Source organism: Cyrtonyx montezumae, unplaced genomic scaffold (assembly GCF_038088225.1).
Source record: "Cyrtonyx montezumae isolate F1298 unplaced genomic scaffold, pur_monq_1.0 scaffold_3, whole genome shotgun sequence".
Lineage (NCBI taxonomy): Eukaryota > Metazoa > Chordata > Aves > Galliformes > Odontophoridae > Cyrtonyx > Cyrtonyx montezumae.
This window is the reverse complement of record NW_027072034.1, coordinates 152,422,817-152,445,855: the sequence shown is the minus strand read 5'-3', so window position 1 is coordinate 152,445,855 and position 23,039 is coordinate 152,422,817. Positions and strand designations below refer to the sequence as shown.

At 37.5% G+C, this 23,039-nt stretch overlaps 1 protein-coding gene across 1 annotated transcript in view; it reads left to right on the top strand.

The window, feature by feature from the left end:
• The first annotated feature begins 22,292 nt into the window (after positions 1 to 22,292).
• Positions 22,293 to 23,039, top strand: part of PCLO (piccolo presynaptic cytomatrix protein) — a 311,928-nt gene continuing 311,181 nt past the window's right edge. Inside the window, exon 1 of the mRNA XM_065743701.1 lies at positions 22,293 to 22,525. Coding sequence (XP_065599773.1) covers positions 22,293 to 22,525 — 233 coding nt within the window. The remainder of the gene's footprint in view (positions 22,526 to 23,039) is intronic.

The window sequence follows — 23,039 nt, the reverse complement described above, 5'->3', positions numbered from 1 at the left end:
GAAAAGATCTACTTGTAAACCTTCTCCGGCCTTGCTCTTTTGGTCTATAATGTGCTTTTTCATATCTTTTACCACTTTCTTTTTCTCTAATAAATAGAGTATCTCAGTATTATCCAGTTTTCGATGCAATAGCACTAGTGCAGATGCTTAACTGATACATGATCAGGAAAGGTGCACCCAACTTTCATGGAAAATGAAAGTACAGTCTCTTATCAGTGGAAAATTAGGTCAGCCTAGACTGGTAAATCCATTCTTTCTCATTTATTTTTGCATCAGTATATCTTGATGGACTGTAATTTTTTTTGTATGTATATTAAAATGTGTAAATAAGAACTGAAATGATTTGGAAAAAAAGGATAGATTAAAGGTGAATTTAGAGTGGAAAATTTCTTTCTTTCCTCCCAACAACAAACTATGTGGGTGAAAGGTAAGAATGTCTATGGGATTTTGTTTGTGTATTGAGAGGCAGTAAAGAGAGAAATGCAGGTAAGGCCTCACATCAGAAACCTAAAATGGCAACCAGGATACCTTTTAGAGTTTGTTCAGTCCTTAGCAAATCCTTAATCCTGTTTTATGATGCATCCCCCCCTATCCTGATTAGCGTTTTCACATCAGTAGCAGTTAGGCATCTAACTTGATAACAGTTAGAAAATATACTTTCTGCCTATCAACATGTTCAGGTGCCCATATAAAGTAATGTTCCTGGTACATTAAAAATGAAAAGAATATCCACTAGGTTTCCTTTAAAAGTAGCCACATGTATGTATCTGAAAGGTAATCTACTTTGATTCTGTTTTTCAATACAATACTGAAGGGGCTCAAGGCCAGGTTGGATGGGGCCCTGGGCACACTAATCTAATGGAAGATGTCCTTGTCAATGGTAGGAAGGCTGAAACTAGATAATCTTTAATTTCCCTTCCAACCCAAATCATTCTATAAATCTCTGATATTTACTCTCAAGTGCTTGACAGAAACAAAAACAAACAAAAAAAACACAACACATTTCTCAAAAAATAAGATCTTTTGGTGCTTAGACTTCAACAGTAACTTTTGCTTTGCTCTTACCATTTAGGAACTTCTGACTGCTTCAGACTAGATGTGTGGAATCATTAGCATACAGCCTTTTATTCTGTAACATCACATATATGCAAACTAGTCATGAAAGGCACATTGCAACCCAGAGAGCAAAGGCAGTGCTTTCAATTTAAAGTCAGTCATTTCAACCAGAATCGCATAATTTGCTATTTTTAACTTTTGCTGACTGCAAATCACAATGGTTTCTCCATACAGAATCTCAAAATAGAGTTTGCACCTCTTTGTTGAGAGCAAGTCATGTTTTTCCTTCTGATGTCTAAAACATTTAGTATCCTTTTCTAACCAGGATCTCAAGAATAACAACAGTAGCTGTTGAATGTGGTGTATTTTCTCTACCTGGGAAATACCAGACATTACAAGGAATGTTTTCTGTGTGCCATCACTATAAAACAACAAGGTGAAGATTTTAAAATAAAGGTGAACTTACAGCTAAACTAAGTCAGTTCAAATGATGCATAGCTGAACTAGATTACTAAAACTAACCGGGAAGGCTGACTGTATAGTTTCAGCAGGGATGAAATTCTTCATGTTTGGTATGATGTTATGTTTTTGGTTCTAGGAGAAAAACAATATTGATAACACACCTATGTTTACAATTGCTGCTGAGCCGTGTTTTAAAGAGCCAAGGTCATTCTCAGCAAAGGGTCCAAGGAGCTGGGGGGAACAGAGTTAGGACAGCTGACTTAAACTGTCCAAAGGGATATTACATATCATATGGCATCACGTGGAACTAGTTTTGAAGGGGATGGGAGTTCATCTGTCTCTTTCACTGCTTGGGGGGCTGGCTAGGCATCAGTCAGAGGGTGGTGAGCAATTGCTTGTGCACCACTTGTTATATACATTCATATATACAAGTATATATTTATAGTGATAACTATTACCTTTTTCCTATTTTTTTTTCTATCTTAGTAAATAGTTTTTATCTCAACTCATGAGTTCTACTTTATTTTTTTCAATTCTGTCCCCCATCTAACTGGGAAGGTGGGAAGTGAACAAACAATTGTTTGGTGCTCAGCCACCTCAGGTTAAAACCACAACACTGACAAAATGTGGGTAATGATGGATTTAAGAAGAGTAGAGTAGAGTAGAGTAGAGTAGAGTAGAGTAGAGTAGAGTAGAGTAGAGTAGAGTAGAGTAGAGTAGAGTAGAGTAGAGTAGAGTAGAGTAGAGTAGAGTTGACTAGACTGGACTAGACTGGACTAGACTGGAATAGAATACTTCCACTGGCTCAGACCTTAAAAGATCATCTAGTTCAACTGACTGACCTCTTCAGGGCTAATCAAAAGTTAAAGCATTTCACTGAGGGCATTATCTGAATGTTTTTAACCGGCTTGCAGCATCAGTCACCACTCCAGGAAGCCTGTTTTAGGCAGAGAAAACAGAAACAGAAGAATAATTATTAATGTGAACTTCGATAGAAAAATCCTTCCTTTCTTCTCTAAATGTGCTGCTGGGTTGACTTGTTTCTCAGTACCAACAGCCTAGGTACACTGCCTGACCTGGTGTCAATCAGCAACTAGCTAACAATAATCAGCAACAAATGGAAGGCCAGATGAAGTCCTGTCTTTAATAAGTAATTTTTTTGAATGGTAAGAATTTTATTCAGATGAATTTTATTAGTGGAGTTTGAATAATTCACAACTTTGAATAGAAGGAAAGTTTGTGTATGACATGGTATGTATGATTTACTGAGTCTCCTTTTTTGTCTTGTATTTCTCTTAAGTGTCCCAATACACAGAATAATAGATACACCTGTTCCCCAGAGAAATTTCAGTGCCTATTTACCATATGCAAGACTTCAAGCTTACATAAAAAAATAGTTTTAATGAAAAATTCTGCATGAATTTTCAAACACAGTTGCCCTGACCTCTATTTAAAGTTAGAATTTATGTGCCCTTTTACAGAACAGAGGTCGGTGAAAAAGTTATGGCAATGTTGGCTTCCTTAAAAAAAGAGAACCCCAGTCACAAGGTAGTTTGATCATATCAGTAGTATCTTTAAGTAATGAAAATTGCAAGGAGATCTTTTTCCTGCACTGTGAATGAAAATGTAGCTGGAATTACTGGAAGGTAGTTACAAGAAAACTTTCTAATAAAATTAAAAATATATATTTTATTATACTTCTGTAGTTCATCTTTATAAAATTTCTTTCTCTCTGCACTTTACATCTACAGATGTTAGACAGTAGAAAATACTTATGTAGGTTGCTCCAAAAGTAGTGTCTCATATTTGTTTCCATGGAAACTACAACAGATATAAGGAGCACAATAAGACTATTTGACAGAGCAAATTCTCAGCTACAAAACACTCTTTTTTTCAACATGGTCACCACCGTTAGCTATGCATTTTCACCAGTGATGAACAAGAGCCTGCATGTCACGCTCACAAAAATCTGCACAAGTGGAGGTGACCCAGTGTCGACGATGCCGATGCTGAAACGCATCACCCACTGCCTCACTATACTTACATCCACTGTTTGGTCTCCATAAAAATTCATCCCATATCAATGAATATCAGTGAGTGCAATTTCTTCCACATGGAGGAATTCAGTGACACACCTTTCATTCTTATGCACTCTCATATCAGACATAAATTTGTCAGATTGCCTCTCAGCTGCCATCTGTCACACAGTAAAAAAACGTAATGGAATACCGGTGAGAAGGTTCAGCTTCTACTTCCATACCACCAACATCTGCCTCTGACACTGTGACCCAACATAATAAAACAGGAGCGGCCACTATAGATACCAATAATCTTTAAATGGAGTTTGCAATACATGGATTAAATATATATTTAGAATTGTGGGTTTTTTTCCTTCTCTTGATGATCCTTCTAGACTTCATTTTGCCTTATTTACACAGTAAGAGTATTCTTTTCTTTAATTGATATTTTTAAAAAAGGAGTACATCAGATGTCTTTTTAGAAACTGTATTATTATTACAAGCATTTCCAGCAATTACAGTTCAGTTAAAGATTGAAAATTAAGGCAAAAGGTATGTGAAACAGGACTTAAAATAATCAAGAATGCAGGGTCTTACAGATACATGGATCTTCTCAGTCCTTGTCAAATCTGTACTGTTTTTTTCACAGTAGGGCTCTAAGGACTCAAATCTTTCTCTTTCTGTCTTTCTTCCTCTCATTCTTCCCTTTTCTATTTTTTCCTTTTTTTCATTTGGTCATTATTTTTTTCATCACTGTTAAGAAACTGAACATACTGCTCTGTCAGATGACCATGCAGTCCTAGAAATAGAATGTAATTTCATGTCATTTATAACTACAAGTCAATTAATTGTACTGAATTTGGGAACATTCTATCTCCATAGCTGGAGAAGGTACTGCATTTTCTTCAGAACTTGCCAGATGATTCTCTGAATCATACCTAGGAATATTCAGTATATTTTAACCAAATTGGGAGCAAAAAAAAAAAAAAAGAAAAAGAAAAAGGCTTTGAATTCTTCCTTCTGGTACCATATTAGAAATGAAAGAGCTGTGCAGTGAACAGACCAAATCTGGATTGCAGTGAATCCACTATGCTGTGGATTAATGCAAAACTTACTTTTTCAGAAAGGATAAGTGAATAGGGCAGTTAAGTGCCAAAAAAGCTTGCCTAAAGCTTTTATGTACAGCAAGTACACAAACTGCATTTGTAGAAAATTTCCTCTACTAAGGTTTTTAAAAAGCTACATAACAGTACTACATAATTATGCTTTTTCTTTAGGAAAGAGATAAAGTGTTATTTTTAAAGAGTTTCTTAGCAAAGAGTTTGGAGAAATGATAAGCATTTGTGCTAACAGCACAAGCAGTTGCCTTAGTTTCATTCTGTTTATGCTTCTGGAAATGTCTAGCAGGCTTGCAGGCAATGGAAAGAAAAATGATTTATAATAGATACAAAAAGCAAAGTTCCACCTTCAAGCTTGAGGGGACAAAATAGGATTGTAGCTGAACATAAATGTATTTCACAATTTGTGCTTCATTTCTTATAGTGCAGTCCCATTGGCATCAATGTGTAATGGATGGTGGAGGTTACCTTTTAAATGTTTCCTGCAAAGTGTGCGATTTCCTTTAGAGTTGAGGATGTAATGCTACTTAGCGGATCCCTGTGTGTCTGCAAGGGGAAAATGTTTGTTTCTTCTGTACTGAAATTATCTGAAGTATTGTCACTGTATAAATTACAACTGAGTACATGAGTAAGGTCCATGGAAGCCAGATGGTATAGTAGAGCTCTGAACATGAGCTATGACCATGTTCAGATGGTGTAATTCTTGATCCAGAACTAAAGAGTCAGTAGGATCTTACCACTGATCAACGATTTGCAGTTGTAGACTTCTATCAGATCCAAAAGCCACCTGCTGATGCAGCTCTTCTGTGAAAATGTCAACCCAATTAGTTGTTAAGAGGTTCTGTTTGAAATGTAAATGCTTTTAGTCAGATTTATTTTGCTGATACAGGCATATTGAGACATACTATAAGAATAAAGCTACAGGTGACTGTTTTAAAATAACTATTAATTCTGAACTATTACTAAAATTGCTGACTTTTATAAGTAATATTTATCCCAATGCTGAGTGGGTACTTGGGAGGTAGAAATATCAACTCAGAGGGGTACAAATTACGATGTCCAATTCTGACTAAGTTCTTCACATTTTAGACTAACCTCTCACATACTGTACTTACGTGGATTACATAGTTCCTACCCTAAACAAGTATATATATATTAAAAAAAAGCAGCATATGAAGAGGTACTGAAAAAAACACTAGATTTACGCAAGTTAATGACAAAAATAAGATTGACTTCAACAGGGTAACAGTTTCATTCACTGTGTTTTTTAAACCTTTCTGAACAAAGAACAGAAAGGGAAAGTTGGTGCTTAGATGAAAAAGAAAATTTTGCGAATTAAAGTGGTTGAGGTGTGAACTTCTATTTCAGATATTCTGATAATCATAATTTTGAAATTTCAACCAGCTTTATTACTTTGTATATTGGCAAGGAAATGACACAATATAAATGTTACAGCTACAGTCTTAGCTGAGTTATCTTTGGAAGAGATTATCAATGAATATTGATTTTTTATTTCATTTTTCTCCCCATAAGATATTTGGAGCACCATGACAAAAATACGTTATTCAGGAAAGAGAAATTAGTGGAAAGAGATACTTCTTTTGTTTATATATATATTACAATAGGTTCTCTGTTACTCACAGGCCTGTAAAATAGACCATATATTCATTTAATGCAGTTTTCTGCAGAAGTAATCCAACAGTTATCAGAGCCAGTGCTAAAACATAAAGGCTGATTGCAGAAAGCTCCTTCTGCACAGTGACCCACTATATGTTCTACAAAATCATGTCTCACAATACGCAGTAAGATCACTCCAGTATTAAAGAACAGCAAAATGTCACATAGGGGAACACAGAGGAGATGAAAATGAAATCTCAGTCAACTACTGAGATTTTCTCTAGTGAAATGTAAAAAGACAAAAGTAGCTACTGTTCCTTGTGAAGGTGATACAATAGTTATCTTGGCTTGGAAATCACATTTTTAAAAGGTGGAGACAGAGATGAAGCAGTTGCCTATAACCTTGTACTCTATTCAGCTGTATCCAGATTACTCTAGAGGAAGGTGAAGGTTATGTGGACTAAAATTTGCATAAATAAAATTTCTGCTCATATTTCTACTAGTAACAGAAAGGTTATATTCAGATTCCAGATATCAGAAATATCTTTCTGCTTCTTTTCATCATAAATATTACAGATGAAATCTATTACATCCGCAGCCATAACATAAACAATCTGGTAAAACCCTTCACAGCCTCTGAATCTTCACAATGAGTACAGGCCAGTTGTATTTTTTAGCAGAGGATAACTTACATGTGTGGATATGAGCCCTGCTGTTCTCATGTAGATTTCAGTGCCATAAACCAGAAGTCTGAGCCTCGCTGTTTGACTTCAACAGTGAATTTATTAACTTATCAACATCATTTATTTTTATCATCTACATTTATTAACTTTATTAATATATCAAAGGACATGCAAGTCTGGAGGGGTCTCCACCAACTGGAAGCTTCCCAGTGTTATATCAATTTACAAAAAGGACATCAGAGAAGATCCAGAAGACTTGCAGATCTGCTAATCTAATCTCAGACCCTGGAAAACCCTGATTCCTCTCCTTCTCCCAGCTCGACTCCTCTACTTCTCCCAATTCAAACAATATAGGGAATGTGAGAATGTTGTCAATTCAGAATCGTTCCACTCTGCCACATCTTTCTCCTCATGCTTTTTACATTTATTTTTCTTTTTGCCTTTTCCTTTTTTCTTTCCCTTTTTTTCTTCATCTTCCATCTCCTTTTTCCTTCTTTTTCTTTCTCTTTATCTCCTTCTCTCTCCCTCTCTCCCTTCCTCCCTTCCTCCCTTCTTCCTCCCTTCCTCCCTTCCTTATTTTTTCCCCACAGCGAGGATTTTCTCCACAATTTACAGTCCTTCATGACAAACCTACTTCAGTGTGAGTCTTTTTTTCTTTGGATGTTTTTCTTTGTTTTTGTTGTTACATTTCTTAGTGGTCTGTTACAGACATTATAGAAAAGGTACACACCAGAAGAAAATCACTTTCACTCTGCATATTGTGACAGACAATAAGTTTTAGTGTCATTTATTTAGTGCATGTAATTGTGAGATAGACAGAAAAGTCACAATCAGAATTAAAGAAAAATGGATGTATTTTTACAATGTATGTTAAATAAGCTTCAACTATACGATTGGAGAAAATTGTATAACTTTTAATCTGAACTTTCACAAAATTTAAATTATTTTTATGTGTTAATGTACAATTGCCTGCAAATGTGTACAGTGAGGGTTTTTGTTTGTTTTATATACATATACATATGGATGCATTTGGATGCATACATACACCTACAGTAGGGTCAGACTTTAAAGGTATTTCAGCAATAGGATATTTGGCTCTAAAGGATTAGGCACTGATTAGGCAGAGTTTTGTGTCATGGTTCAAACAGATGCTATCTCATTTGAAATTCACAATGGAGATTGTTCTTCCTAAAGTTTGGTTTCCCGACTACGGAACTTCTTGAGATTCATATAGAATGTAAAATATCTGTTACAGATATGTATGAAGGTAGTTGGTAGAAATTCACTTTAAAAGTTTTAAAAGACACCATCATGCTAAATTCCAATCCACTTGAAAAATTACAAATAGTACACAGAGTAAGTCCCAGATGTTGAAGTTATAATAAAGGAAAAAGAAATCTGAACTTTTCATAGGCGTTTGCACAATGAGCACAGTAATCTTAATCTGTAATCCTCATGTGATGTAAACTGCTTTAGTCTTCCTGGAGCTGTTGCGCTAGCTCAGTTTAATCCAGCTACAATTTGGGTTTGTTCTTTTTAAATCTATTGATAGACAGCTGAGAGCAAAAGAAAGTTATAAAATACAGTAAACAGAATATTACAAAGTTAAATTCATTGAAGGAGGAAAAAAATCTGCAGAAGCTGGGAAATCATTTTCTAAATGACATTGATAAAAACAGTCCATCCAAATACATTACTAATTAAATGAGAAATCACAACTCTCCCCTAGATCATTTCCTTAACTTGTTTGAATGGCAGTGATCAGAGCAGCTAGACAACAGCTCAGGCTGAAAGGTAAGTGGGCACTGCCAGCTGTTCAGAATTTGGTTTATGTGAGTGCAGATCACATGGCAAAGGGTTTGGGGATCAAGGCCATCTATATCCTAAATATTTTTGTTCACGAGCTGCCTGTAACTGCATTAAGTATAGTACTCACATTTTTCTAAACAAGAAAAGAATGTTTGAAACATTACATAATAGAATAGTCAAGGACACAAAGACAATTACACTATGGTACATCCCAGACCTGTAAATAATGGTTTCCTTTGTAAAATATATCTTGATTAACCTTATGTAAGAGGGTTACATTATAAAACAGTATGTGGACTCAAATTCCTGCCTTGCAAGGCTGAGTTGGAATCACTGATTTTGTAATCTGTGTTCAGTATTAAGGGCTAGGCAAAATACTCAGTTGCACCAGGAAGGATATGAAGAGATTAGAGAGACTAATATATCACAGACTAACCTCTTTACTCTGAACATTCACAGAGACACAGGCAATTCTCACTCTACTACTACCTGGAGCTACTAGCTATGAAGACAAAAAAAATCAAGATTGCAAAGAAAGGCAATATTTAAGGTAAGCAATTATTTTATTAGTCGTAATTATTCACAGTGAGTACTTTTTCTATATTGAATTTTGAATGTAGATACTATCTATTTAAAACAAAACAAAACAAAACAAAAACATAGCTCAGGAGCTGGGCAGTTATCCAGTACCAATAAACTCATCTTTTGTTCTACATTTCCTTGGTGGAAATCCTAAGTGACAGTACTTTCGATATCAACTGCATTTAAATTGTTGTCAGAAAGATATTTCTAGCAAAGAGTGAAAATTAGAGAGTAATTAGGAGTTCCTGAATCTTTGAAGAATAGCAGAGGTCTAGATTCATATATAAAAATAATGCACAAGAAGACAGACAAGGAAGACAAATACACTTTGTCTTCATAGGCATTAATTGGGATTGTAGTCTTCTATAATCTCTCATAATTCAATGTATTATAAAATAGGTTAATTGTAGAGAGTAGGTTATAACTAAATATCATTTATATGGCTCTATTTCTCATCCCAATGGGAAACATCAACTATATATTTTGAAAAAATATACAAAAAAGTATACAAAATTATACAAATCAGAGATTAGGTGAGGGCTTTTAAAGCATCTTATATACTACCTGTACACAAAAAAAAACTTCATGCTACAGAGAGAGTCATGTTCCTCTGGACAGAAGAACAGAGAAGAATAATTGTCTTTCAAATTTTTATTCAAGAAATGGAGGAGGGAGAGAAGAAACAATTATAAGGACAAACAAGATTGGGAACAAAAACTGAAGAAAACATAACTTCAACCCTCCTATTGCAATTTTATTTGATATGTAATATTCTCTGTAAGCATACATAGAAGAACGCTATGCAATAAGTCATTCTGGTAATACTACTGTTTTGCAATACACTGCTGATGTTTCATATACTTAGGAAAGATTGATTTTAAAAATACTGTCATGCATTTTGGCCTATTTGGAAGTAATGTGAGCCTCGCTGTTGAAGGTATCTGCTAATTGTGAGCATTTCTAGAATCCTGAAAACATCTATCTGGTGAAGAAGTATTTATTTTAATGTTTATTAATTAGTGTATTTGAACCACTATTTCGGTTTTGATCCAAGTTAGTTCCAGGCTCCAAGCCTTAGATTGCTTCCAGTTAAATTACATACAGTTTTCGTGAATACAAGCATAAATTTCTTAAATTGAAACCAATACAGGCTGAATGACAAGAAAGAAAGTTTGAAATTGAACAAGTCTTTGAAATTCTTCTCTTGATGTTGCATACAAGCCTGCTGAACCTGAAAGGGAAAGCTTATGCTTATACTTACAGTTTTGGTCAAGGACATTTTCCCTTAACATTTTTTTTAATAGATTTTTTTTTCTTTCTCTCATTTTTTTTTTCCTCCTGCTCAAGCTTCCTAAGATTTGCTCAGTGCCTACAGCAAATCTGAGGATGAAGATAATTTTTCAGTTGATGTCCTGTGTAGTTTAGGGCATAAATGTAACAGATACGTTATTTGTGCGATCTCCACAGCAGCAGGCAGCAGGTTTCTGTCAATTGAAGAATTCAGCAAGTCCAAAGACAAGTGAGTGTGGAATCTCTGCTGAGGAGTTTGAGAGGAAGGTAGCTGGGAAGAGATTTAGGGGAAAAAAAAATGAAATAACAAATACATCATCCTGAGGGAAGCCCTGGGCCAGGATTATGCTAAACATGGCAGATACAGAAGTGACTGAAAGTTCAGACATGAGACAATCTGAGATTGTTACAGCTTTGTCTCTTAGGAGTTTTAATTTACTTCCCTGGTGTTGTTTCTGTTACTTTGTGTATGTTTAGATCTAGTGGGCACAGTTAAAAGCAAATGTGCTTGAACTTTCCTATTAAATCTTAGTATGTAAATAGAACTGGGAGATATTTATCTCTTCGACACAGAGGAAAATAAATATGTTTATAAAGCTTTTCTTCCATTATGATTTTACTGCAGGCAAACAGAGTATCCTACTGGAAGAGCTAAATTGAAATCACGTTTTACAAAGATGAACCTTAGCATTAAAAATCAGTTTTCGGGGTCAATAGAAAGTAAAGTAAAGAAAATCAGTTCGTTTAGGATAGCATTTTCACTAAATCACTGCATATTTTTTTAATTATTACTATTATTATTTTTAACAATAAAATATTTTAGTCTCCTCCAGAATCCTCAGACTATCAAAGGTTCTGTGCTAGCAGGCAGAGCTTAGAACTCAGTAAGGTCATACCCCACCTCTCCCACCAGAACCTGGATGGAATGCTCTGCTGCTCTTTGATTCTCATCTTTCTGTGGCTTCTGAGTTATATTTTATTTTTACTTGTATTTTTGTAAATGTAGGATGGGTGTTAAGGGAATTATAGGTAGAAGGAACGATGACTTGCAGATACTTCAGGGCAGGGGAGGAGGAGGGATGGGTTGAAAGAAGAAAGGGTCTGTGTGGGAGAGAATATCTCTTTTAGCTGAAATTGTGGGTCTGTCTGTCTTCATGCCTTCAGAACTGCTTTGTCTGAATTAGTACAAAAGGCTTCAGAAACTGTCAAGAGGTGTCTCTTCACTAAATGAGAGAGCTTTATTAATGTAGAAAATCTGTTTCTGTTAATGAGAACTTACCCAAGAGGCTAATAGGCGCAATAGAAAAAAGCATAGGTGAGCCTGAATGGGTAAGGTTTACGTTGAGCTGGATTACTATACAATATTAATTTAAACTCTCAATGATTTAGACATGTATTTAGCTAGCTACTCTTATTTATGTAATAATCAGACCAATAAGACATATGAGCTGGATATTTCTATATAGCGTTTCCCAGTGTTCTACAGTCTGATCTCTGAAGCAATAGTTTTCTTTTGTTGTTCTTGCTATTGCGCTGAGAAATAGTACAGCTCAGTTAGATCACAAAGATGCCTATGACTTCATTTAGTGCTATATTAGTGTGAAACGTCAAAGATTTTTAACAGTGTCCCAATGAACTGTTGTACTGTAGAGAAGTCTTCATCCTGGAAGACATTCAAAAGCTGTATGGACATAATCCTGGGCAACCAGCTCTAGGTGATCATACTTGAGCAGGGGCATTGGGCAACCAATCTATTATTCTGTGAACCTTCAAAACGTACAAAAAATGCATTTTTGCCACCTAGACTGTGTTTTGAACATTTTTTCGAAAGTAGTATTTCCTTCAACTTGGAATAGTTCATACTGCCCTTTTCCCTCCCTGCCCCAGCTGTTACAAAGACTTTTTTTTAGTGAAGCTTAGAATGTGTTCTTAACTCTAGGTGTTACCTGAATAGGCTGAGGGCTTGCAATGTAAAATAAGAGAATGTTTATAAGAAAGGTTTATAAGCTTTACATTTCAATTAGACACTTAATTTAAGATCCAGTTTGAAAGCATGAAGACATACACATTTTCAGCAAGTTGTCTCTCTGGCTTTCTGCTAAGTTAATGGGAGCTTACACCAAGCTGATTAGCTTTCTGAAGTATATATTGCTCAATCTGAGTCACAAGCCCACGTGTAGGTGTGTAATTTCATTTACTATGTATCAGATATGCACACGTGGCTGGCAGACTGAGGATTTGTAGAAGACTTGCTCTTCTTTGCAGTTGTAACTAATGCCTACATAGAGTACAACATCTTTATGCAACTGAAACCCACCTGTTGTTCACATGACTACCCCTTTGGGATATATGGACTGACTCCTACTCTCTACAGTGGGACTCTAAATGCTTAGCATTTATGTAGAATCTGTATATAGATAATTATGTATATGCATCCTGATGTATCTAAGTCTTACCCTAAAGTCTAATTGCTCAGTGGAAGCTGAGAAGGAATCTGATATGTTTCTACTGACAGCCAGAACTGTCAGAAAAGGTTAAGAACTGAAGGAAATTTCAGGACACCAGTGAGTTTTCCTCCTGGTCCACTGGAGATAAAGCTCCTGTGATTCCCTATTTGACATTCAATCAGTAGTGGAGACAAGAATATGTTACCTGTACACATAAAATATGTCACTCCCTTAGTATAACCATGGAAAACAGATGAACACAGATAGGAAGACAGTGACTTTCCATAACCCACATACATACAACCAGTGCTTATATAAATACAACAAAAGGGCCTGATTCTGTTCTGTCCCATTAGATAATAATACATTATAGTGAGATGATAGGTCAGATTGTAGCGATGAAGCAAATGGTTTGGCCAGATAAAAGTGCTGACTGTTAGCCAGCTTACATGTAAATGGACAAATTTTTATTCCATCTCCTCTTTTCCCATGTTTCTGATCCCTCCCTTTCCCTGTTATTTATTATTTCCGTAAAAAACCTACAATAAGTTGCAACAGTCCACTTTAAATAATCCATAATACCTTATTTTTATCACCATACTCATGATAATCTTTTCTCTATTCTTATATACTACAAAGCTCTGGTTGAACTTCTCAGAAATAGTTGGAGTGGTTTCTTCAGTGGCCCATCCATCAGTGACATAAGAGTTCTGAGTTTCCTTATTGTCTTCATTAAGTACTGCTCATTAGAGCTTGTGTAACAGCATGCTCAGTATATCACTTTTCCTATTTCTTGATTTTGTCTTTTACGCTGAATAGTGCTAATGAAATTACATTACAGTATCCTTGCAATTTGGATATGGATATCCTCAAAGAATTGTAAATGTCTTTTAAACTCAGAAGTAACAACGTACAACTCTTCATTTAGAATGAAGCCATCTTTCCCTTCATCAGATATTATTTTTTATTTAGAATTTGATCAGTGGAAACATGTATCTACCTTCTGGAATGAAGGCATGTTTGTACTAACTCACTGGGACTTAGTGGATATATCTATAAGTTAGCATAACTTTGAGTAGCTGATGGTGGCTCCTTTGTGCCATCAGATTTATACAGTGTTCTTACCTAATTTAATAGCTGTGCATATATTAGGTTGCGTAGAATTCATTTGGAAATGTCTGTCACAGAAAATTGTCAGATGTTTTAATGGACTTGACCACTCTAGTGGTGATTTCCATAAACCTGAACAGATACACTTTCTGGGAGAAAGACTGGTATTTATTTTGCATGGAACGAGCAATGTTCAAATGTTAAAAATCCTGAAAACACTAATTATCCACTATTGTTAGGGTAAGAGTCGTCACTGTCCCCACTGTAACAGATTAATGAGCCTCCTAACCATCTGCATGCAGTTCTTGACTTCCAGTTGACAATTTATGGCTTTTCCTGACTTAAAACAAAGTTCCTTTAACAGCGGGAAATCTTGGGTTCCTAAGACCTGGATAAGCTTTTGTGTTTAGCTGCTTGGTGAGGAAAAAGTGACTGCTACATTACCTGATAATGAAAGGAATTGCAGCATGCTTAATTATCTAAAGAAAGTAATATTGTAAGAGAGTAAGAAAAGTTTACAGACTATAGGATGCATGAGTTTGTAGGGAGAAAAAAAAAGTATTATTTTACAATAAAACACTGGCACAGAATAAAAAAATATGTATTTTGTTAATCCAGTGGCAGACACATTATAAGAAGTTATCTTTCTGAAGTGGAGGTTATACATGCAAAGGTATTGCTGCACAAATTGCACAACTAAAGAAAGCTGCACATAGCAGTGATTAGTATTAAGTAAGAATTTGTGTTTCATGTTTTATAAGTACTGGGCACTATAAATTAGTGTGATGCTTGTGTGACATTATAACTATGTTAAATGAGAGAAAGTTATTGAACTATTCATCCACTCCACTGCATGTTCATCTACATGGGCACCATTACACTGTCAAGGAAGATGACGAGCCTAGCAAGAGGGACTTGAGAACTCTGGAGTCTAGGGTGAGCAGCTTGGGAGTCCAGGTGACATTGTTCTCAGTTCTGCTGCTGCTGAAGGGGAGAATTTTGGGTAGGAATAAATGTTTATTTAATTATATCACAAAAATGCCTGAGATTTATCAGTCAGTCATATGCCTGGTATGCTGAAACAGATCAATACCAAGTCTTCAAGAAAGAAGAGAGAATGCTGGTGATTTGGAGGAGCATACTGACTGTGTGAAGTTCCAGTGCAGTGTGGGACAGCAGTGTAGTTGAGAGCCTGAAAGTCAGGATCAGAGAAGAGGCCACTAAGAATGACGTAGTGATAAGAGTGGGTAACAGAGAGTGCTGTTCAGTGATCTGCAGAGAAACAGCAAAATAGAGCTTTACTCATCCTCAAGGTGTACAGGGAAAGAATGGGAAATAATAGAGACACATTGCAAAAAAAGAAAGAAAGTCTGAATAGATAAAAAATTGCCCTGAGAGACAGAAATTTCTATTCTTAGAAATACTCAGAATTTGACTGAAAAGTATTGTGAGCAACCTCATCTATGTTTGCTCTGTTTTGAGGGAAAGATTAGACCAGGTGACCTCTTCTTTCCCATCCTTTTATTTGGACTAAGATGAATTTGAAGCTTTTGTGTGTTCCTTTAAGACCTATTTCTAGTGTCAAGGATATGAAGGTCTCAAATGCATACCTGAAGAGAAGAGTAAACTTTCTTAGGCCTGAATATATGCACTTTCAGGGATAGAGATTGATGTTAATTTTTCAAGAAATGGACAGTATTCAAAACCAATTCTAAGGAGGACTTTATAGACAAAAAAAAAAAAAAAAAAAGTCTTTTATTTGTTCTCTTATTGTACTGCAGAAATTGTTGGTAGCTTATGTTAAAAAGACTCAGTTCATGTGTGTTTAGCATGGTCTACAATGCATCACTCACTACCAGAAAGCAACAGGAAGTACCCAGTGGAATTGTACACACTGTGAGTAACATCCCTGCTTATCATTCTCTATGTGAGCTCCTACAGGAAGACTCAGCTATTTAATTTTCATCTTTTTTTTTTTTCTTTTTCTTGGAAACTTTGGTGTTGGCCAATACTGAGTTATACATGATACATGTTATAAACCGACAACTGTTTTATAGTCCTAATGGATCAACACTGAACATACCACAAAATAGATGCTTCACTAAGGAGACCTCCCTCTATTTGGGCTATGTGTTTCCGTTTAAGTACCTGCTATGTTCTGGGCCTGAAAAGATAGAACTACCACAGCAGCTAAAACTTCCATCTTTCTTATTTTACCAATAACTGTCCTGTGAGACAGATCCTGAGAATCTCATTGTTATGCTTACTGATGCAAACCTGACTGAATAAACTGAGCAGTTACTTTATTCTAATGTGATCTATCATAAATTGATGTTAGCGATGGTTCAGATCTTTCCCTACGTTCTTCCTAATTAACTTCTTTTGCTCTTAACTGTAATAATCACAGCTATGAAAGTCTCATGGTACAAACAAATCAACATTGAGATCTTAATGATGTTTTTTGCACCACTCTGAGTTGTACTCAACTGCTGCAGCTGGATGAACTCAAATTAGAGTAAACAACTGGAGAACAGCAGGCCAAAACTGCATGCGGCTGTTGTTGTTGTGGGTGGTTTAGAGTAGAAGCTTTGACATTAAGGGCTTTATTTGCTCCATCTTCAGTTCAGGATGCAAATCATTATTTGTGTATTAAGAGTACTGACTGCAAATAAACACAAGATTTTTAACATTGTGACTAATCTCTACTGTGGGAGTCCATATTGTGAGCATTACCAGCATTGCTGTGCTGTAGGCAGTTGGCAGACCTTCTTGTTTTGTTTAAGCAAGCAAATCTGGTTGTAAGATTGCTAGGATAAATCAGACAGGTGTCCATGCACTGGCTATTCACTTGGACAAATAACATTTACTAATACAGTTCTGACTGGGCTGCTGGAAATGAGACTAAAATACTTGTAGTTCTTAAATTGTTTGACTTTATAGTATTCTATTTATTATTAAACAATGGTGCTGTGTCAGAGTATCCCGAGAAAATAGAAATTCAGGAACACCAAAGAGCTGCAAATAAGTCTGTCCATGGTGTTTTCTCTTACTTGGGTGCTTTTACATTATATTCATCCTTTAAGTATTTTTTTTTCCCTTAAGTCGGTGTTTTTTGCTGGATCTTTGGTACAGTCTAAGTCACTATTCCTTTACATTTTCTAAAAGAATACTGTATGTTCAAAGTGATCAAACAGAAAATTACTCATACAGAGAGATGAATAGCATGTGTTTGAATGGCATGTCGACAGACAGTGCTTTGTAAGATAGTCTATTATGACCTCTTACTGGTTGTTCTGGAGACTAGTAAGGTAAGACAGGAAATCTGTCATGATCTTGAATGCTTGCTCTGCAGTCCTTAGCCAAATTTTGGCTACCTCATAGACAAGTGTATTTTAATACATGATTTGTATTTGTGAGAGAAGAAGCCTTTACCTCCCTTGTTTTAGAGTACATAGACATTTAGAGCAGACTGTGTGTGCATCTGTTGCCATTCCCTAATAGGAATCTCATGTATTTTGCATTGATGAGCTTCCTAGTAATTTAGTGCATCAGTGGTCTGCCTAATTCTACAGGTGAACATACAGATGTGTAGTTTGCTAATGTATCCTGTGCTTTTGGCTTATGTGCTCGTAATGTATATGTCATATTTGAAAAAATTACTTTCTAGGCATTGCAGAATATTTTCCAGAATACAGAATCATACTCTTTAGCTTCACCCTTTCAAACTTCATCAGGTTTTTGAACTCGATAAATTCCATTCAGTGTGTTGAGACAATGTGATTTTCTTTTCTTTCACCACCTCTATTCTATCTCCAGTGCAGTGTGCTCACTTTCATTACAAGATGGTGGACCAGTGGGAAGAGATGGCAACTGACTTGTCTAGGATATTCCTTATTTTAATTTTTATAGACATAAGTGTACTTATCAAATGTATTGTGTTAACACACTGGAAACTGCTACCACTAAGAGGCATTTTTCATTCTGTATAGGAGATGCAATGAATTCATGGATGTTTCTTAGCCTTATCTTCTAAACTCAAAGTATCCTCAACAGTCTATATCTCTCAAATGGGGCAGGTAACTCTGGTAGAGGCACTGTAACATTTAGCAAGGTACTTGTATACATTAGAGTATGGTGTCATTAACATGCAAAATTTCTTGAATATACTTATCCAAATTCTAGCTGTCTTTACTTTCCTGTTTATAAGTGATCACTACTGCCTCCTATTAATTGCTGTGATTAACACACATTCTTTCTTCACTTTTACTTGGGCATTGTGCCAGGCATACTATTTAGGTATGACAGTTTTCCATCTCCTACCATTTTGGCAGTTCATGTCAATGTGTTACTGACCTCTTGTTCCCTTCTTCTAATGATTTTAGCATTACTTCTTCAAATTCTATATGCTAAATGGCTTTTTCTCCCCTTTACAGTGTAAAAAGATTGTCTATGCTACGTAGGCATCTGAGGAGACTGGATGTCTCTGGTGTTGTTAGTCATGAATTAACTCTGAGCACTCTTTGTAGTGCTGAAGATACACAATGAGATTCACTCGCCCTAGATCAGATTCAGTGCTGGCAATAGATGAACAAACCTCTTTGTGCTACTTCTGCCTATTTGGCTCCAACTTGGACTTGCTCCTTTGGAGAGTTGATGCATCTGGTTTGCATACCAAACTGATTCATTCCCAGATGAAAGTACTGTGTTACTAATACTATTCAATCCTTAGTCCAAATGAAGTTATACTAACATTGTTTTTTAGAGATAATAATACATAATGGATTTGATGATCACATATACATCAGTGTTTGTGGATTGTACTGATTTAATTTGGATTCAGATAGATACAAAAATTGTGAGTCCACAAAGGGTAGTTGAGTTTGCCTCTGCTCATGATTATCCTTTATGTTTTCTGCTAAGGGAAGGCAAATGGCTTCTATATTCTCCTTCTAAATTTACATGAGAAGTTCTAATTTCCATACATTATTTATTATCTATCTATCTATCTATCTATCTATCTATCTATCTATCTATCTATCTATCTATCTATCTATCTATCTATTTAAACAAGAGAATATAGTCTGATACCAACAAGCTGTTTCCTGCAGGTCAGATATTATGACTTTTGAGGAAATAGACTGATTTGTTTGATAACTGTTCTGTCTTTGTCACTATGGAGTGTTATGCCTCATTAGTTTGTGAATTTTAGCAGTAATACCAAAATGGAAGAGCTGGGTAGTAAAAAGTATTTAGGGAGAAAGAAAGATATAGAAACGATGGGGTGCACTGTAACTTCTGGAATAGATAACAATCAGTTCCTTGCTGTTTCAAAAGAAAAAGTAAATGTCAGAGCAGTGTGGAAAGAGCTAGTTCTCACAAAAATCCCTAAGATATTTGAGATCATCATCTTAAGGTGACATCCTTGCTGAAGCCAATTGTGAACTTCCCACCGAAGGTCATATCTCATACTGCCTCTTCTTATGAGCTCAGTATAATATGTCTCTCTACTCTCTTTCTCTATCTCAGAACAAATTAACAGTGAAACATGATCAGTGTACATAGTTTTCATCAATAAGCACTAGCAAAGCTGTTCTTTCCCTGGTTTTAATTGTTTTTCCAAGGAATTTTAATGTTTTGTTTGCTCTTGTTTTGTCTGCATCTATATCTGACATATACCATCTGTTTTTAAAAAGAACACGATTTCTAGATGTAATAATGCTCTAGTAACCTATTTTGTCTCTGAATAAGGAAATTAATTTTATTATTTTTGTATTTTAAGAAAAATTCCATTTGGAAATGTATTAAGCCTCCAGACTACCTAATTGCAGGACAGGAATATCACTCTCCACAGAATATGTTTAAGTATATGTTTAAGTGTGTGTGAATGCTTACATTAATATGCATCATAAAACCAAATGCTTTCAGTCATGAGATCCCTCTTTCCTCATTGTTGTAATGTATTTGCCTTTTTTTCATGCAGCACCACTTTACACATTTATTTGTATGTAGGTACACAGTACTCTTGTGTGATAAATGAATAGGAATGTGTGTATTTGTGTATACTTTCCTCCTAAAACTCTTGACATTCACTTCACATACAGGTAAATCTGCCTTTGTCCAAGTGTGTTGCGTGACTTCTCTTTCACAGGTTTCTGTGATGTCTTTACCTAGAAACCCATGTGAACAGGCATCCATTTACATTCATGTTATGTTTCTCCACTTAGAGGATTTTCCATTTGTGCCTTATTGTGTTGTCTTCTGTGCTATTCACTTGAAGTTTAACTCAAAAATCGCTTGAGAGGGAAGTAGTAAGCCTACAGCTGCTCCTAGTTTCATCATTTATTGTGAACTGGGACTGGAAAAAAAATGTCTCTGATTGTTGAGATATAGACGTACTATACGCATTTGGATGGAATCCTTCCAGAGATCATATCAAGTGTTGACCTGCTTTACAGAAGGACAGTAATGTTAGTACAAATGGAAACAAGCGAGAATATTAAATGTTGTCACATCCTTGTAGCCAAAACAACTGCTATTTGTGAGGATCTAGCTGTTTATTTTGAATATTGTAGGGTGTTGTCTAGATCCAAAACCTAGTAAGATCTCTAGGGAGGATCTGGCTATAGGAAAAGAAATGCCCCCATTAAAAAGGGCAAGAAAGAATAAAGAAAGTATAAGGTAATTAATGGTTTTTTTTTTTTTTGCCATGGGTAAGATTTGGCCTTTATTGTCCCAAGTCCCTCAGACGAACAGCAAAGCATTTGGGAATGAAGCATTATTGAAGTAGTGTTGAGTAAGATAGAGTCAGGGAGCAGAAACCATTTGGACGTGCAGAAGCTCAGGGGACTGAGATGGGCTGGATCGAAGGATGCTGAGAAAGCTGTCTGGTGCTACTGCAGAATCACTTTCTATCATTTTCAAAAGGTCATTGGGAAAGTTTCCTAATGACCTGAAAAAAGCAAGTGCTGTACTTGTTTCCAAGAAAGGCAAGAAAGGAATCCACTAGAGAGATCCACCCAGCCAGTTAGTCTAATTCGTCTGGTTCTCTTTCTGAAAAGGTTACGGACCAAAACCTCCTGGGAGTCCTATCCAAGCAAATGAAGGACAAGAAGGAAATGCCAGCATGTTTCCACCTCAGGCAAATCATGCTCCATCAGGCTTTCAGCATGACTTCCCATCATATCACAGAATCACAGGGGTTGGAAGAGATCAGAGTCTAATCCTCCTCCTAAAGCAGGTACCCTACAGTAGGTCACACGGGTAGGTGCCCAGACAGGACTTTTATATCCTCACAGAAGGAAACTCACAACAACTCTGAGCAACCAGTGCTCTGTTACCCCATATAATTGGAGCCAAATTAGAGATCTGCACAGCATATGAAAAATAAACAGAACCATCAGGCTCAGATGGGGCATTGTTAGCAGGTTCTTTTACAGGTGCCAGCAGGATCACTGGCTGTATGTTTAGGACGAACAGTTTCTGATGTCTTCCTTAATGATGCAGAACACATTCACCCTGGGGATAAAGCTGGGGAGAGTGATGGATACATTGAAGTACACTTCAGTGTATCTACTTGCTGAGATCCTGGCAAGCCGGAGCAACAGGACTGCTGAAGTAAGCATAAAGCCTTTTCTCTGGGGTGTAATAACACTGTATCTCAGAAACCAGAAAGCAGCTTCCTACAAGTCAGAGCCAGTCATCACAAAGACGCTCAATCCCCAGAACACGGGCCCGGGGAGGCTGTGAAACCTCCCTTCCCTGAGCCACCCAAACTCGCAGTAGAGCCGCGGAGCCACCACCTCCCCGCTGAGGGGAAGCCGCGGCGGCGGCTTTAACGGGGCGGGGCCGCCCGGAGCATGCGCCGCGTGGGGCGGTGGAGTGCGGCGCGGTGCGCGGGCGGCGGCGCCGCTCCTCCCCGGCAGTAGGCAGCGAGCCCGGCCCCGCCGCGCCTCTTCCTCCTCCTCCTCCTCCTCCTATTGCTGCCGCTTCTGCTCTCCTGCGGGGCCGTGGTGGCGGCCGCGGAGCTTCGAGCACCCGCTGAAGAGCGGGGCTCTCCGCTCGCTTTGCGCCTGAAGGGAGAGCCGGGGAGCCGCGGCAGCCATGGGCAACGAGGCGAGCTTGGAAGGTGGAGAAGGGCTCGAAGGGGCGGCGGCGGCGGCCGGGGATGGCGGCGGCTCCGCGGCCCCATCGCAGCGCCTCGTCCCAGCCGGCGTGGAGGCGGACCTGAGCCAGCTGAGCGAGGAGGAGAGGAGGCAGATCGCCGCTGTCATGTCAAGGGCGCAGGGGCTGCCCAGAGGGAACCTCGCCGGCGCGGAGCCGCCTCCCATGCAAAGGCACGCACGGAAAATCGCCCTTCTCCCGCTCTTCCCTTTCCTCCCCCCCCCCCCCCCCCCCCTTTTTCTTCGTGTCCTCGCGGTGGGGTGCGGTGCTATCCGGGCCCGCAGCATCGACCCCGCGTTGTGCTGCTGGTGGAGGGAGGAAGGGGGCGGCTGCACGAGCGCTCGGATGGAGCCCTCGCTCCGCCGCTTTCTAATAATACCGGCAGCTCTCCGTTCCAGTGTCCCCTCCCGTCGCTCCGTTCTGGGTCTGGGTAGGGGGAGATGTGCGGGCTGCGTTTGGGTTTTCTGTGTGTATGAGCTCTCCTGATAGGTTTTGTAAGCGTCTGTCTATGGGAAAGGGGATTCTTGTTGAATCTTTCAAAGCTTTTGGGCGTAATGCGTTTGCTAGCCATTACTCCACCAGTTCTTAACCTCTGCATCTCTCATTTGGTTTCACTAAATAGTCACGGATTGAAGAGGTCTGTACCAGCCTTTATTTCCCCCCTTATTTTTTCCTCTGCTTTTTTTT